The 16,422-nt window shown below is 31.5% G+C and overlaps 1 protein-coding gene across 1 annotated transcript in view; it reads left to right on the forward strand.

Moving 5' to 3' along the window:
* Lztr1 (Leucine zipper like transcription regulator 1) overlaps positions 1-16,422 on the forward strand; it is a 119,153-nt gene that overhangs the window by 76,315 nt on the left and 26,416 nt on the right. Inside the window, exons 15-17 of the mRNA XM_085811769.1 lie at positions 3,892-4,008; positions 4,116-4,275; positions 8,598-8,776. Of these exons, the coding sequence (XP_085667895.1) occupies positions 3,892-4,008; positions 4,116-4,275; positions 8,598-8,776 (456 nt within the window). The remainder of the gene's footprint in view (positions 1-3,891; positions 4,009-4,115; positions 4,276-8,597; positions 8,777-16,422) is intronic.

Raw genomic sequence — 16,422 nt, forward strand, 5'->3', positions numbered from 1 at the left:
TTTTTTCTGGATTAGGCATTAAAATAATTTAGTTTTCCCCATGTAATTAACATGAGGACGTCAACATATAGAGATCGAATTTAGCTCTAAATAATTGATTTAATTCTTTAGATGTGAACTGAATTTTCAGTTGCATTTTGTTTCTCTTAAGAATGGGACATTTGGATGCTCAGATCTTGTGAATTTTCAAAAATATCTAAATTTTATAAACTCTAGTCTTGGCACTTTTTTTTAATCATTCAAAGCTTTTGAATCCTATGTTTTAACTCAAATTTCTGGAAAGATAAATTTTATAATATTTAGTAAGAGCCTTCTTAAAATGAAATAAAATAAAATAAAAAATAAAATAAAAATAAGCTAAAATTAAATTTAAGAAAATCTGAAAGGTTTCAGATTTTAAATTACGTCCAAAGGGGCTTTTTTTTTTTAACATTTTGTGTGTTACCTTTGTTTATTAAATATCATGTTCTTTTCACTTAAACCAAATTCAGTTTAAGAGCAGTATCACAAAATAATTTTAAGATGAGCATATTTAGAATTTCTGATACACAGTCTCGCATGCTGGAGATAAAATTTTTTTTTTCTTCTGTGCAATGTTGCCATTGCTTGCTTTGAAATCCTTGAGTTTGTTAATCAAAAATTCGTTAAAGTTTTATAAAATATGAAATTGATAATAAAACAAATTCCAAATTTCAAATTTGGGTTTCCAAATCCTCCCATATTCACAGGAGGATTATGTTATTCACAATTTGATGGCTGTAGGTACCATTGTTTTATCATAATGTGAGAAACAGCCATACGTTTATGCAGATTCTTCGTTATTTTATTTCTTTAAATATAATATAAGGTGATAATATTTGGTGGCAACAATTTGAAAAGTGAAACAACGCTTGTAGTGAATCAATGCAAAATGCCAAAACAAAATTAATAGTCCTTCTGGGCAAATTACCTCTTTAGACTAAAGAATGCAGACGTTGTTATTCCAGTTAAAAGAAGTGATTTACTACATTTACAATACCTGCTCTAAATAATAATAATAAAAAATATTATAGTAATTTTTAGCAACTAAATTTGCTCTTTGTTTGTTGTTACCCTCAGAATTACTACATGATGGGTGGTTTGAAATCCTTTAAGCCATTGATTGGACACATAATGTAATATAAGAAATTAAATTACTAATTGATAAAACTAATTGATAAAAAAGAATGTCATTGCAGGGCTTGTGTTTCAAAATGCAACTCTATTTAAAAAACTGTGTGTTACAAGTGGGTCGTATTTAAGAGACCAACGAGCCTCATGTGGCTAGTGAACCATAGTTGAGAACCTGAAAGCTGCAGTTTGGCCATGCCTGGTGTATACAATTAATACTGATTTTAATGACCATTTCATTACAAGAACTAGTATAAAAAGTCTCCATGTGGTCAAAATATCAGTGGATTAAGTGATTGCTTGTTTGGACGATTTAACCAGGCAAGTCAATGCTTTGTGGCAGATGCGGTGGTAAAGGCCACATAGGAAGGAGCAGCAGAACTCCCCAAGACACTGAAGCCACAATCGCTCCCAGCAAGGGAGGAGCGAAGCTAATCAGTAACCATCTCGCCAGGCAGTGGTTGTGAGATATTGGAAAGCCCCATTATAAAGCACTTCAGATTTCTTCATTGAGTTGCAGCAGTAATGGGCTCTTCATCATCGTACATATAAATGGAGTTCTTGCGATATGACCAGCAATACTGGAGCCACTGTTACCATCATCCCAAACGATCTGGCTCAACAACTATAAGGGAAATGCATCTGGATGGTGTTCTGTGTTACCCTCTATGCTGTGCCTAGTGATAAAATCGAGTAGTTTACGGAGTTCTTTTATTACAGCTGAGATGAAATTCCTCTTTTGATCAGAATAATTTGAGGGGCACTGGAACTCAGAGCTGTAATCAGTTTGGAAATTCAGTGCTGTATCATTACCTCTGCTACTGCGACATCCTTTTGATTATAGATAGGATATGTTTCAGGTCACTTTGTAAAGTAATCAGTGACAATAAGGATGTATTTGTTGCTATCAGAAGTGGTGGCAAGATTCCCAGGATATCAAAATATATATATATTCCCAGGATATTTATGCATTCAAAAGGTGCTCTTTCATTATAATGTTGCAGCATCCATTGGCTGCATTTCTTCAGCCTTTCCTTTTTCTGTCTTTTGCATGTCAGTCTTTGCTTTACTCCAGTAAAAGTGCTCTCAAATTTTATGCAAAGTCTTTGATTATTTTATTATTATGACTTATGTAGTTCTTTAAGGATGTCTGGGATTTTGGAAGTATCACTTGCTATCAGAATGCCTTTCCATCATCTGATCTGAACTTCTGGTACAAGATGGCATTTCGTATGTGGAATGAGTCCAGAGAGTCGAGTATTGTTTTGTTGTAGAATTTTAGATCAAAATTTCATCCCAAATAGGTATCCTATTTGATGACTGCATTAAGATAGTTATGGGTTTAATCATGCTGTTTTCCAACTGGTCTTTCTTGACTTCTTCATTACTCTATAGGTCTGGGTCAGACTATGTTGAATTTTCAACTTCATGCATGGCCAGATTAACCAGCTCGGATTTTGCTTTGATCTTGGAACAACATTGCCAGCTTCCTTAGCAGGATCTTCTAAACAGGGCATTGGCGTTTCCGATTACATATGGTGATGTCATATTCCTAGAGTCTCTGCATCCATCTGGCTAATTGGCTTTCAGGATACTTGAAGTTTAAGAGTCGAGTCAACATTGCATAATCTATGTAGAGTAGGTGTTTTCTGCTGTAGAGGTAATGTTAGAAATGTAAAAATATGAAAATAATTTTATGTAATTCTGCAACATGTCTGCATTAGATATTATCATACAAGAGAATTAAATATTGCTTTTTTTCTTCCTTAATGTAGAATCAGCTATATAACTAACCATTTTTTTATTCATTTCCAGAAAAAACTTATTGAAAGCTTAACTTTTTATTAAGATATTTTTACGTGGTTAATTGTTAAGCATTATACTTAACAAATTATTCAAAATTGAATTATGTTAATATTTATCATGTAATAGTTTTCTGTATTGTTGCGTGCGTACGGGTTCGTTACGAAATGAATGCACAAGTCCGATGAAAAATGAAGAAGATTTATTATTATCACATCAAATATGATTAAATGTCCTCAAATAATCGTGCAGTATCACAATATATCACAGTAGTTATCTTCTAACTACTCAAATGTTCAATAGAACTTAATTCAAAACAGCTAAAGAAAGCTAATCCACGAATTTGCTACAGTCAACAAGAGCAATTTTCTAAACAACAACAAACTAAGTAACTACTACAAACTGAGATGTTTTCCTCCTTTTATAAGATTTTTAAATCACGTGCGAGAATTTTCTGGTACTTTCTTGAAATCAAAAAGACATATTTATTTATTTAATGTTAAATGCACATGCTCTTGTATTTTTAATTTTACGGCTTAGCTTTATTCTTTTAATATTCATCACGCGCTGCACTGCGCGGGAAATAAAACCATTTAATTTATAATTGAACTAACATTAGCTTTTTAAATACCAAATTCGTAACAGTATTGTAAATTGACAGGTTTAATAACTTTATTATTTTTAAAAATTAACTTTTAAATCAGTGAAGTATATTTTATATAATTGTGGTTTTTGTATGCAGTTATCCTTTTGTTCTTGTAATTTTTAAGTAATCTTCACTATAGGTTGCACATTGCATTTTTATGAGCAATGCTTTACTTTTATACATACATAGCACAATATGCCTTTCATCTAGAATATTTAACTTCCTTGCTAATTAAATTCTTCATCTCCAATCTGGTTTAAAAAAATAATATTTATTTAATATTTCATTTATAGTTTCATATGCGACGACTTGAACAACTTTGTGTGCAATATCTAGAAGCGGCTATTAATCATAGGAACGTTTTAGTTGCATTACAGAATGCTTCAGATTTAAAACTTGATTTCATAAAGGTATGTAATAGCATTTAAAATGTATTCCCTCTCTCATTTTTTAAGTATTTTCCTCTTGTATCACTTTTTTGATAATTAACTATTTCTGAATTATGTCTTTTTCATAGGAATTCTGCTTGAAGTTCATTGTTAAAGAAAATAACTATAACAAGATTGTTATGAGTAAAGAGTTTGAAACTATAGCACAGCCATTAATGGTCGAAATTATCAGGCGGCGACAAATGCCAGCTGTACGATCTCTGCTGGAACCACATTTTGATTCTGCTGGTATTTTCAGCTTTTATTTTATTCCACAGTATATGCATCATCATAATACAGTTTTTAATTGGATAAAAATATAACAAGTTATTACCGCTGGCACTGGATAATGAAAATCATGAAATATTGTTCTTAAACCTATTAGAAATAAGAATTTTATTATTTGCCCTTTTTTATTTGCAGTTAGCATAAATGTTTTTATTTGTATACATAGACTGTATTTTAAAGGAATATTAATGATTGTTAATTAGCACTGTAATGTATATTTTATTATGTATAAAAATATAAAACAGGAATGTAATAATAGTTTATTTCAAAAATTATATTCTTTGAGTTGACAAAATTGTTGTCATTTGCATTTAGTTGTAAAGCTTTTTGGCAGTTAATATGTTCTTTGTTTTCTCCCCCCCCACACACATTAAATTCTGACTATCTTGCATACCTTATTATCTTTCTGCTGTTCATATGTGTACTAGGTGTACTCATATTAACAGATAATTAGAATAATCACATAATTAAAACTGTAATAGAACTTCTATATAATATGATTATTATACAGTCAAAAGTCATTAATTCGGACACCCATAATCCGGAATGATCTATAATCCGGACCTTAAAGCTACAAACTTTATGCGCATACGCCATGTTGACATATGCATACGTGTTTACGCATGCGCGTAAGACCTTTACGGCTGCGAATATGCATGTGCGCATTCGCATAATACGTTTAGGAATGCGCGTTTAATGTATAATGGATGGCATAAGCTAAGCTAAAATTATCTAATTCAGTTAAGGTTGCAGATTGTGTTGTTCCTTATTCTTCGAATTGGATCCGGCTTATTTTGCAGACTGTTAGAGCAATTTTATAAAAGTAAGCTTGAACCTTCGATTAAGTCAAATAGAATTTCCAATATATATTTACTAATATGTAAAGGATCTACAAAGCAAAAGTATGTTTCGAAGTCCATTAAACAGAAAGTGGAATTGCTGGGCATCATCGTATCTTCAGGGCAGATGTTTTCAACGACGCAGCACGCAATGAATTGGAAATTGATCTGTCAGCACTATCCTTATCTTCAGGGCAGATGTTTTTATTTTATTTGGCTTATAATTCCTTACTAAATGTAGTATTTCATCTCGATGTACTCCGTCTTTGATATGATTTAAATCAAGTTCCTCGTCATTATAATTCGCTTCCGATAGTGAAGAAAGTGACACAAAGGCTATTGAAAGCGAAAAAATTTCGATTGACAAATTAGTCGGTATTCTCGACACATTTTATTTGAAATGGAGAATGAGTATGCTGATCTTCTGCTTCATAACAAGGTACGTTGGTTATCAAGAGGAAACATTTTAAAACATTTCGCGTCCCTTTTTCCGGAAATTAAAGCATTTCTCCTTAAAAAGGGTGTTCACTATCCAGAACTAACGTATGATCAGTGGATCCAAAACTTTTATTTCATGGTAGACGTTACGTCTCATCTAAATCAGCTTAAACGTAAACTACAAGGGAAAGGAAACTTAATTTTTTCGATGTTAGAAGAACTAATAAATTTGAAAACAAATTATCCATTTTTGCACAGGATTTTAAAAGGGAAACATTGTTTCACTTTCCGAGCCTGCTGAAGCATCGCCAAGAAAATAATTGCTCTATTGATAAACACAATTTTAAAATAATAATTTTAAATATGAGGAAAGCATTTCTCAGCAGGTTTCAGGAATTTAAAAACAGCAGAGCAACTTTAGAATTTGTCAAAAATCCTTTTAATGCTACGATAACCGAGTTGAAATTTTCTCCTTTTGAAATTGACATTGGTAGCTTTGAAATACAATTGCTGGATTTAAAAAACAAAGAGATATGGCACTGTAAATTCGAACGTCTTTGTGTTGAATTGGAAATATTGGAGAAGAAAAAATGTGATCATAGTTCACAACACAAGTGGTCTGCTTTGAATGACCTGGAGAAGGAAGACATGATCATTTTTAACGCTTGAATAGTATTCCTGACTCTTACGATCAGCTGAAAAAGCTCGCGTTTGCTGTTCTTTTCCTTTTCGGTTCTACATATATATGTGAACAATCTTTTTCAAGCATGAACATTATCAAGAGTAAACTGAGAACTTATTGATGAGAACTTGGAATCATGCCTAAAATTAAAAACGACAACATACAAATCTGACTTATTCAAACTTTCCAAAGAGATGCAAGCACATTGTTTGCATTAATATAATATTTATTAAGTATTAAATTTAGTTTTATTTAGTGTAATAAAAGTTTACTAAACAAGCAGATTTGGCTCTCATTTTTTAAAAAATTGTTTTAATGTTCATATTTGGTTCTTTGGCTAATAAGTTTGCCGACCACTGGCCTAGGGAACAGCACTGTTAGTTATATTGTGATGTGACATATTTTGTTGACAGATACCTTTGAGAATATCATCATCATGTAAAGCTGTCTGTGACAGAATTTGTATTCTATGTGTACAAAACAGTGTGTGGATATTTGCTTATTGAAGTTTTTTCTTTAATACACTTCTGTCATACACAGTGTACAGCAAAATATAAGTCATTGCAGAAGGGATTCTTTGCACATTGGCTGGAGTCTCAGTGTTATACAAATTGAAGCCATTCGAGTACTTAATTTTTAGCATGTATACTGTAACTGTCTATTTCAAAGCCCAGTGCAGAATAGAGTTCTTTGCATCATCTTGTTGGTGACCATTATTAAATTTTCTTATTCATGTTAGAAGGCTAATTTATTTAATGCAACATGTGCATCAGTTCTGAACTTCTGACTGTGAGCCAGTGTTCCTCCTAAAATCAGTGGCATCTGAGTTCCATATGCAAGCATACATGTACTCAGGTGCCAAAAATTGGCATATCAATATAATACTCTGTAAATGGAACCAGAGAATTGCCAAAATGTGGCACAGCAGAATTTCACTGATATATGAAATTATTTTGTAACAATGAATACCATACTCCCTGTACAGCAGCACATAATTTTGTCGTATTTTAAGGTACAGGATATGTGTGTTCTACAGTACAAAGTCCGTAATCTGGACGTCCATTATCCGGAATGATCTATAATCTGGACCTCAAAGCCACAAATGTTTTTTGTACGCTTTACGCATGCGCGTTTAGCACATAAACGAAGCACCTTAAACAACTTACATTGAAAGAAATGTTTAATAAAGTAAACAAATAAATATTAAGCTTTTTTTTGTAAATTTTGATACCCTTTAGATCATAATTGCTCTTTATTTCATAAATTATGGTTTCATATTTTTAATTTCTGCATGCCATCTTACCAGATTTAAATTGATGATCTATAATCCGGAAAAAACCCTAATCCGGAATCGCCGAAGTCTTGACGAGTTCGGATTACGGACTTTGTACTGTATAATGCACTGTATGACATTCTTGATGGGCTCAATGACATTGAAATAGCGTTACTTTTAACAGATTTAAATTCAGATGAGTACCTATCTAAGATTTGTATGGCTGTGCATCTTTAGAATAGGATGTACCTATCAAAATGAATAAAAAGCATAAATAAGTGTAGCTCATTAGAAAGGATGGGCATATATCAGTATTGCTCGCTTAACTTTAGTAGATATACCAGTAATCTCACTGAATGCCTGATGAATAAAACCCACATCATTATGATTCTATTACAGTCACTACATTCTTCTGCTGTTGTGCGTGACCTATGCCTTCATGTGCTTTTCTAACTTTTCTGTGCATATAGATCCTTCTACCTCTTGAAATAATTGAAAATATGACTGATTACAACAGGTTACTTGCTTTCAGCTGCTGAGTGACTAGAGATAGAATTTTCAAGTCTAGGTGAGCTGCATAGCACTATGGTTATATTTTCATCAGGGGTATACAAATTGGATATTAGCTCTTGATATCATGAAGTGAATATTCCATAGTCATCGCATTTATATTTACTGAGATTGTAGCTTTAAATTCTTACATTATTTGATAGTGTCTTGCCAAAATTCTTGCTTTTATAATGTGCTGTTGAAATGGTCATATTAAAATCCAAAATTTGTCTTTACTTCTGTAGTGCTATGACCCATCTCATATTAGCCTCTTAATATTTGATTGAATTAAAAATTGCTTAAAACTTTCCATTCTTGGCTTAGAAACAAAGATACTTCTACAAATACTTGTCACAGATCCAACTTTTTGTAATATTAGCTAGTCTGAAATGGCTTACTTGTAGAAGTAACCTAAATATAATATTTTATTAAAATTTCAATTCATTCATTTTTTCCATCTGTCATTTATTTTTGTATTAAATATTTGTATTGTTCTTTGCAGGAACAACATTAGAGCAAGATATGGAGCAATATTTAATGTCTACTGGAAAAGAATTCTGTGATATCATCCTAATGCTTGATAATCATCCAATTCCAGCTCACAAAGCTATTTTAGCTGGTCGTTGTAGTTACTTTGAAGCAATGTTTCGTTCCTTCATGCCAGATAATAATATGGTCACTGTAAGTGTTATCAGATAGAAATAGATAATATATATTTTATGATTAGAAATATATCTGATCATCCCAGGTTATTATTATTTTAACATAAATCAGTATGAAGCAGAATTTTTCTATTATATTTTTTGTACTTTTCCACTGATTACATGTGAATATTTACTTTGTTTTAGATTAGATTATGCTTAATTTTAGCTTATGCTTAATTGTAGCTATTTTGTTAAAAATTTATTATGCTTATCTATAAAATATATATATTATCTTGAATGGAATTTTCAGTTGCAATGTCATTTTAATGTGACCATGGCCAAAAAGTAAAAGTCAAAAATTGTTTTTATCATTATGATGTAAATAGCAGAATTGCTTTGTTTAAATGTAACAAAAATGATCAAATATCAAAATCAAAAATGTATTGAATTTTAAAATTGTATGAAGAGCATAGACATAGTTATATCAATCAAAATTTTTGCAAAAAGGATCTGGAAAAGGAGCTAATATGTCATGAAACTGTTGAGAGAAAGTTTAAGAAACTGCACATTTTTGTTGTTGTCTGAAAACTGAGGATATCAAAATAAACTGTTTGTCAAATTAAGGAAGACATAAGCTTAAAATTTTATACAGAAAAGAGTTCCAAAATACAAAGGTGTTCTGGTGCCTTTTAAAGAGGACACCAAAACACCAAATTAAATTTTCGTAAAATCCTAACCTAATTAAAACATAGCATTGCACTGTGTTTAAAATGACCGAGAATACCCTCGTGTTGATGACGGGTGAGACTCGTGATTTATGATTAAATAAAAACATACAATTGGTTAAATTCAATAAAGCATGACATTTATTTACCTAGAGGATTCTAAATCATCAAAATAATTTTATTAAAAAAATATATATATTTCAACCCGGGTAAAATCAAAGCAACAACAACAAAAAAAAAAAAAAAAAAAAAAAAAAGGATACATATAATAAAATTGCACTGAGGATAGCATATAGTTTTAATATTTCACTGCAATCTTTCTATTTCACTTTCTTACTCCAAAACTTGAATTATCTTAATAAAGGTTATTTGATAACTTATAGAACAAATTCTTTTTCAACATATTGCACATAAAAATCAATTACATAAAAAAAAAATTCCTTGGAGGAATCCACACTTAACTGAATTAATATAAGAAGGAATGACTTAATGTACCAGTTTAGCACTAATTTGATTCTTCAGTAAATATTACTTAATCTAGATTTTAATTCTACTACATGGACAACCTAAATTTTTCTTTAAACATCTTATTATTTAACATGGAAAGAACTCCATAGGTACTGGATTGAACAGCAGTTATCTTAAACTGATCAAAAATAACTAGGCTAAATCCTAAATTTCTCTTAACTTAGTAAAGAATAAATTTTACATTTTTGTATGGTAGGAAAGCTTTATTATTAACCCTGAATAAATTTTAATTTATTCAGGGTTAAACAAAAATAAAATTTTCACTTATCTTGCATCTTCAGAAGGTCAAAAAATTTTCATCGAAAACCGACTGAGACTGATGGTGAGAAACAAAGTTGCAGCCCTCCAAGATCCAAGTAGGAAAACGTGGAGAACAACAATCAGACGGTGTTGATTAAACGATGGATATTAATCAGATGGAGTTGATTTTCTCATAAAGAACCTCCACAGCTGGAACTGATGATAAAAGGAATGAACAATCCTGCAGTCTCCATGATTAGATCGAATGAAGAACATGGCCTTATTTAGGACAGCAGTCAGATGAAGAAAACATACATCTTCTATTTTTGATGATAAAGGTGACAAATGACTAAATTCATCTTTGAATGTGAAGTCGCTACTTTTTGAGCATAATGGAAGGAGTAAAAGGAAGATTCTGCCACAACAGAATGCCTCAGGGCATAACGGCCCCTACAAATTTGTCGCTAACATTTTCAGCTTCTCAAATGGGAGCTAAATCGTATCGTACAACAGCAAATCTGAAGCCGAGAGAGAAGAGGCAAAATCATGGCTTGCAGCTCCCTATAGACGTGGCAAGACTGCCACATTGGCTAACGCATGCCCGAAATTGTGAAAAAAAAAACAGTTATTACCTTATGTTATGTAAAATTTCTCCTTTTTCCACGGCATTGAACTAAACTCAAATTTAAACATCGCCAAATTCACACCAAGCCTGGGAGCAGCTGCAAGGTTGAGCTGGCAAACATAAATTCTCCCCGCCAGAATCGTGGGCAAGGAACTAGAAATCTTGTTAAAAACCATGCTTTCTATCGCTTTTCACAAATTCATCCCCCCACTACTTTTCACACAATGAGAACTGCAATATCTGTTAACCCTTTGATGTGCGCGATATTATTTCTATAATTTTTTTAACTAAAAACTCTAGAAATTGAATATTATGATCCTAGAGACAAATAATATATGAATTTAAAAAAATCTACTCTTGCCCATTGTTCTGTGGGTAGTGATCGCACTGTGAAACCACCACGCGTCTAGGACTTTGAAACTTGCCGAGGTAATAGGGAAAAAAACTTACCTTTCTCGGTACGCGTTTCCAATAAATGACGAAATTTAAGAATTTTTAAAAAATGTATGTAGGATTTGCATAATATATAATTTTTTTTACATTATTTTACAAAGTAAATCGTCAAGAAAAATTAAAAAATAAACATTTATGTAATTTTTCTATAGCAGTGAAAATATAAGCACTATATAATAAGGACGTTTGGCTAAATGGATTTAAAAACTCAGCAAAATAAGGATAAATAAGACTCAATGTTTTTTTTTTTAAATTTCAAAGAACAGATATTTTTTGTGACACTGTTCAAAGCATGTTTTGTCTTTTTGGTACATGCATAAACCCACATTGCACGTTTCGCACATGTATTTTCTATGAGGTATCTTCCTTGTGCAACAAAATGTACACTTGCCTGCATCTAAATTTCACTGGTATATGTCCAGCGTTATTTAGTTTCTTTTCATCTGGCACATGAAATTTGTGGTTTTTTTATGTTAATGGGGGAGGGCTTGTTCTTTTTGTCTTTGGTACGGATCATTCGTTTTCCATTCATACTTATTTTATTCGTATTGCGTCCCAAAATATTCAGAAAATATTTTTAATTTAAATAAAACTTTATGTGATTTCTATTTTTAATTATAGCAATCTATATTTACATTAAATTTAAACCACATGAAATTATTTATAAAATCACAATACTATAGCTTGGGGAGCAAGTGAGTTGAGGTCAGAGAAAAGTCTCTGGAAAAGAAAGACCTTTTTGCTGGGCAGGTGCCTGTATTGTTTAGTAATAAAATAACTCTGTGGTTTCAAAACCCCTTGTCTATATCCGGGTAAAAATAAACATTCCAATTTGAGAAGCAAACAAACGCCATTGTTAAGAGCAGTGGTTTCAAGGTGCGACCACTGAGCCTTTAGAGCATTGTGACACTGAGCCTCTAGAGCATTGTGTCACAATGTGGTGCAGTGGTCGCGCCCTGAAACCACAAAGCAAATGCCATACATATAGAGGTTTTTTTTTTATATATTCAGTTTAATTATTGTTATTTTTTATTGTTTATGATAGAATTCATGATGTGCAATGAATAACTTTTGAAATTTAAAGTTGTTTATATTAATAACAGGAAGTTATTTTGTCTCATTGAAAACTAATTTTAAAAGGCATCCGATTTGAAGTACTAAGACTTAAAACATGTATGATTCTACAGCCATTTTGTGTTATTTAGAAGTAAAAGATCAATAATCAATTGATTTTCACTCAAAAATTTGGGAAGGAAGAGGAGAAAAAATTCGAAAATTGGTGGTTTCAGGGCGCGACCACCGCACATCAAAGGGTTAAATAAATTACTATATCTCAAAATCTGTTAAAGCTAGAATCTTACAAGTGATCTTAAATTAAGGAGCTAATTTTTTTTGCTTCTATTCTTGTAAATTAATAATGGTTTAACTTAAGTACTATAAAATCAAGTTTTTTACTTAGAAATTCACCCGATTTCATTATGTGTTTCAGTGCATTTACAAGTAATGAGTGAAAAGAATGTATCAAATCTTTCGTACAAAAATCCCAGTTAAAATTAAACAAATTAAAGCAATTATTAAATAAAATTCACATGTAGCATAAATTTAGAATATTAATAAATTAAATTTTAATAAGTTGTAATTTAAATAATTAAGTGAATTTGCTACACAACAAAGGTCAAGAAATTCCAACACACATACTCACACAAAAGAAAAAAGAAGACTTAAAATTTATAAGAAATTGATTGTGTTTGGATATGGGTATGTGGAAACTTACAATAAATGAAGAATATTTTTATTCTAATCTTAGAGATGCAACTAAGTATTACCATTCAACATTCTGTACTCTGTCACTGTGTACTTTAGATTAAAGCTTAAAATAAAATTATCAGGAAAAGTAATGGTATGACTTGCCCGGGCTGATCGTGTTGACTGAAGCGGCATGTGCAACATGAAAAAAGGTGCCTGCACATTTTTTCAAATTATCCATCATTTGCCAAGGTGCAAGGATGCCATCACATAAAGGCACAAATTTGCTGGCACTGCTGTGAAGTTCTGTATCACGAGGAAAACCAAGGTTGCTAGGACAGCCATCTAAAGGTCTCAATTTTAGTGAACAGTCACCAATTTGCATAAAGTTGCCAGCACTTTTTTCAAGTTGACCATCACTCATCAAGACAAAAAGCTGCACTAACATTGCAACCCTCATTAAGACTGCCAGGACACTTGTGTGCAGGTCTTAATCTCGCAAATAGTTACCTACTTGCATAAAGGTAATAGTTACCCCCTTGCTAAAGGTACTTGCATCTGTATCACATTTTATGAAACCATCCAGGTGGGAGAACATGAAAAATACTTTGCTGTTATGCAAGTAAAGAATTAGATCGAGCAACTGTGAGTTTTTGTTGAAGATGGGGTGAAGACATGAGTTATCATTAGTTTATCTTTCAATTTATTTAGAGTGTCATTAAATATTTTTTGGCCTATGAGTTTATTGATTTTTTGCTGCTTAAACTCCACAATTCTGCAATTTATTATTTCAAATGTTTTTAAATCATCGATATCAGATAATAAACAAATATACCAGTCACCGATGCCTTGGAAAATGTCCCAACTTCCCAGTAGCCCCATTCGCTTCTGATGGCTTGCTATAAATAAAGAGGTCAACATTTCTAAACTAATCTTCTCCCCTCCCCAGAAAAGTGTACATGATTCTATTTATATAAATCAGTACATTAAAGAGAAATTTCGATTACTTTCATCAAACATCATCATCAAATTGAAGATATTTTGTTCTGACCAGACTTAGCTACCTGCCATTATATGAAAGTGTCAACTGTTTAAACACAAGGAATATTAATTTTTGTCCAAGTCAAGTAATATACTTCTAGCTCATGGTAACAAAAGTTTTGAGCATTTATCAAAAACAAATACATTAATGAATAATGAGCATAAAAATATGGCTACATTTAAGAGAATTCACTTTCAAGTATTAATCTTCTGGCAAGCAAGGCCAGATATTAGACATATAACCTGAAAATTCTTGGGAGAGAGCTACAGCTATGCAAGTGAGGTAACAGTATAAGTGACTACACCTGACATAATGCAAATGACAGCAGCATCCCTAGTGGTGAAATTCGGAAGCTAGGCATTGCAAATCGAAAAAGAAGGGATAGAGCTAAATTTACAATTATAAAGTTTTAGAGCATCAGTTAATTAGTACAAAAAGACATTTGGTTCACACGGATAAAATAAACTGTCCCAACTCTATACCCAAAGATGTCCACAATCGATGCATACCATTTTGTGTAAAAATTTGAAAGCAATAACCACTGGTGTTGTGAAATGTGCCCTTTCGTATTGCAAAATATACAGACTTTCATCAATACAGTTTGATAACATCACACACACACAAAATAAATAAATAAATAAAAATCTGAAAGGTTTCAGATTTTTATTACATCCCTTTGGATTTAAATTACATCCAAAGGGGCATTTTTTTAACAGTTTGGGTGTTACCTTTATGTATTAAACATCATGTTCTTCATACTTAAACCATAAAATTCAGTTCAAGAGCAGTGTAACAAAATAATTTTAATTTGAGCTTATCTTTAGAATTTCTGATGCACAGTCTCACGTGCTGAAGATAAAAATGTTTTTCCTGTACAACATTACCATTGCTCGCTTTGAAATCCTCGAGTTTGTTAATCAAAAATTCGTTAAAGTTTTATGAAATATGAAACCAATAATAAAACAAATTTCAAATTTGGGCTTCCAGATCCCATATTTGCAATAGGATTATGTCATTCAATATTTGATGGCTCTAGGTACCGTTGTTTATCACTATGTGAGAAACATACATACCTTTATGCAAATTCTTCATTATTTAATTTCTTTAAATATAATACAGGGCGATAATATTTGGTGGCAACAATTTGAAAAGTGGTACAGACTTTTAAAGTTTTCAACGCAAAATGCCAAAACAAAAACAATAGTCCCCCAGGAACAAAGCCCCTTTGGATTAAAAAAAAAAAAAAAAACTGTTGCACAGTGATAGTAAGTTAATGTTATCATTTGCCCTCAAGGTTTGAGATTATGCTGTTTGTATGAAGTGAGAGCCAACACCTTTTAAACTAAAATTTTAAATGCATTGGAAATTAAAGTTTTACAGACCCTATAGTACAGTATAATGTCACAGACTGCTATTGCATACTGCTACATTTCCAAAATGTAAATATGCACAGTAGAATCATCATGCATCAATTGCAGACATCTTTGGGTATACAGGCAACGATTTATCTTATACATGTGAACCAAATGTCTTTTTGTACTAATTAACTGAACTATCTAAAACTAATTAATTGGAAATTTTGCTCTATCTCTTTTCATTTTCAAGTTGCAATGCCTATCTTCCAAATTTCATCACTAACTAGGAGTGCTGCTGTCATTTGCATTAGGTTGGGTGCAGTCGCTTTATTATACCATTACCTCTTTTGCATAACTGTAGCTCTCTCCATTCGCAAAAATTTTCAGGTTAAAGGGACTTTCCTATGCACCCTGATATATATACACTATTCATGCTGTATATATCTATATATATATATCCAAAATAAAGTATATATATATATATATATGCAGCATATATTATATGTATATAAATACAGCATATATTATATGTGTGTGTGTATATATATATATATACAGCATGAATAGTTTTTATTATGTCTTTACAAAAATATGTATATGTGTATCTTGAAATATGTCCCAGAAATTAAGGCAATGTGGTTAATGTACACTGCTCAAAAAAAAAAAAAAAAAAAAAAAAAAAAAAAAAAAAAGGGACAGTCCTATATCTCCTGATCTACTGTGCCGATTGACAAAATTCAAATTGCGTTCTTCATGTCTCGAAAGCGCGACTTAGGATATATATTAGATTTATATATAGCACTATTCTAACATAGGTATTTTGACACAAAATCGGACTTTTTCTGAAATAACATACCAATTTTTTTACATATTTCGATTCTACAACTCAAATTATGCCTAAATATGAAATTTTGTAAAATTTGGAGCGAAATTTACGGAGAAATTGACAAATTTATGTTGGCACTTTTT

Source organism: Stegodyphus dumicola, chromosome 2 (genome assembly GCF_044657685.1).
Source record: "Stegodyphus dumicola isolate Sdum_Otavi_A_Nest chromosome 2, ASM4465768v1".
Taxonomy (NCBI): Eukaryota; Metazoa; Arthropoda; class Arachnida; order Araneae; family Eresidae; genus Stegodyphus; species Stegodyphus dumicola.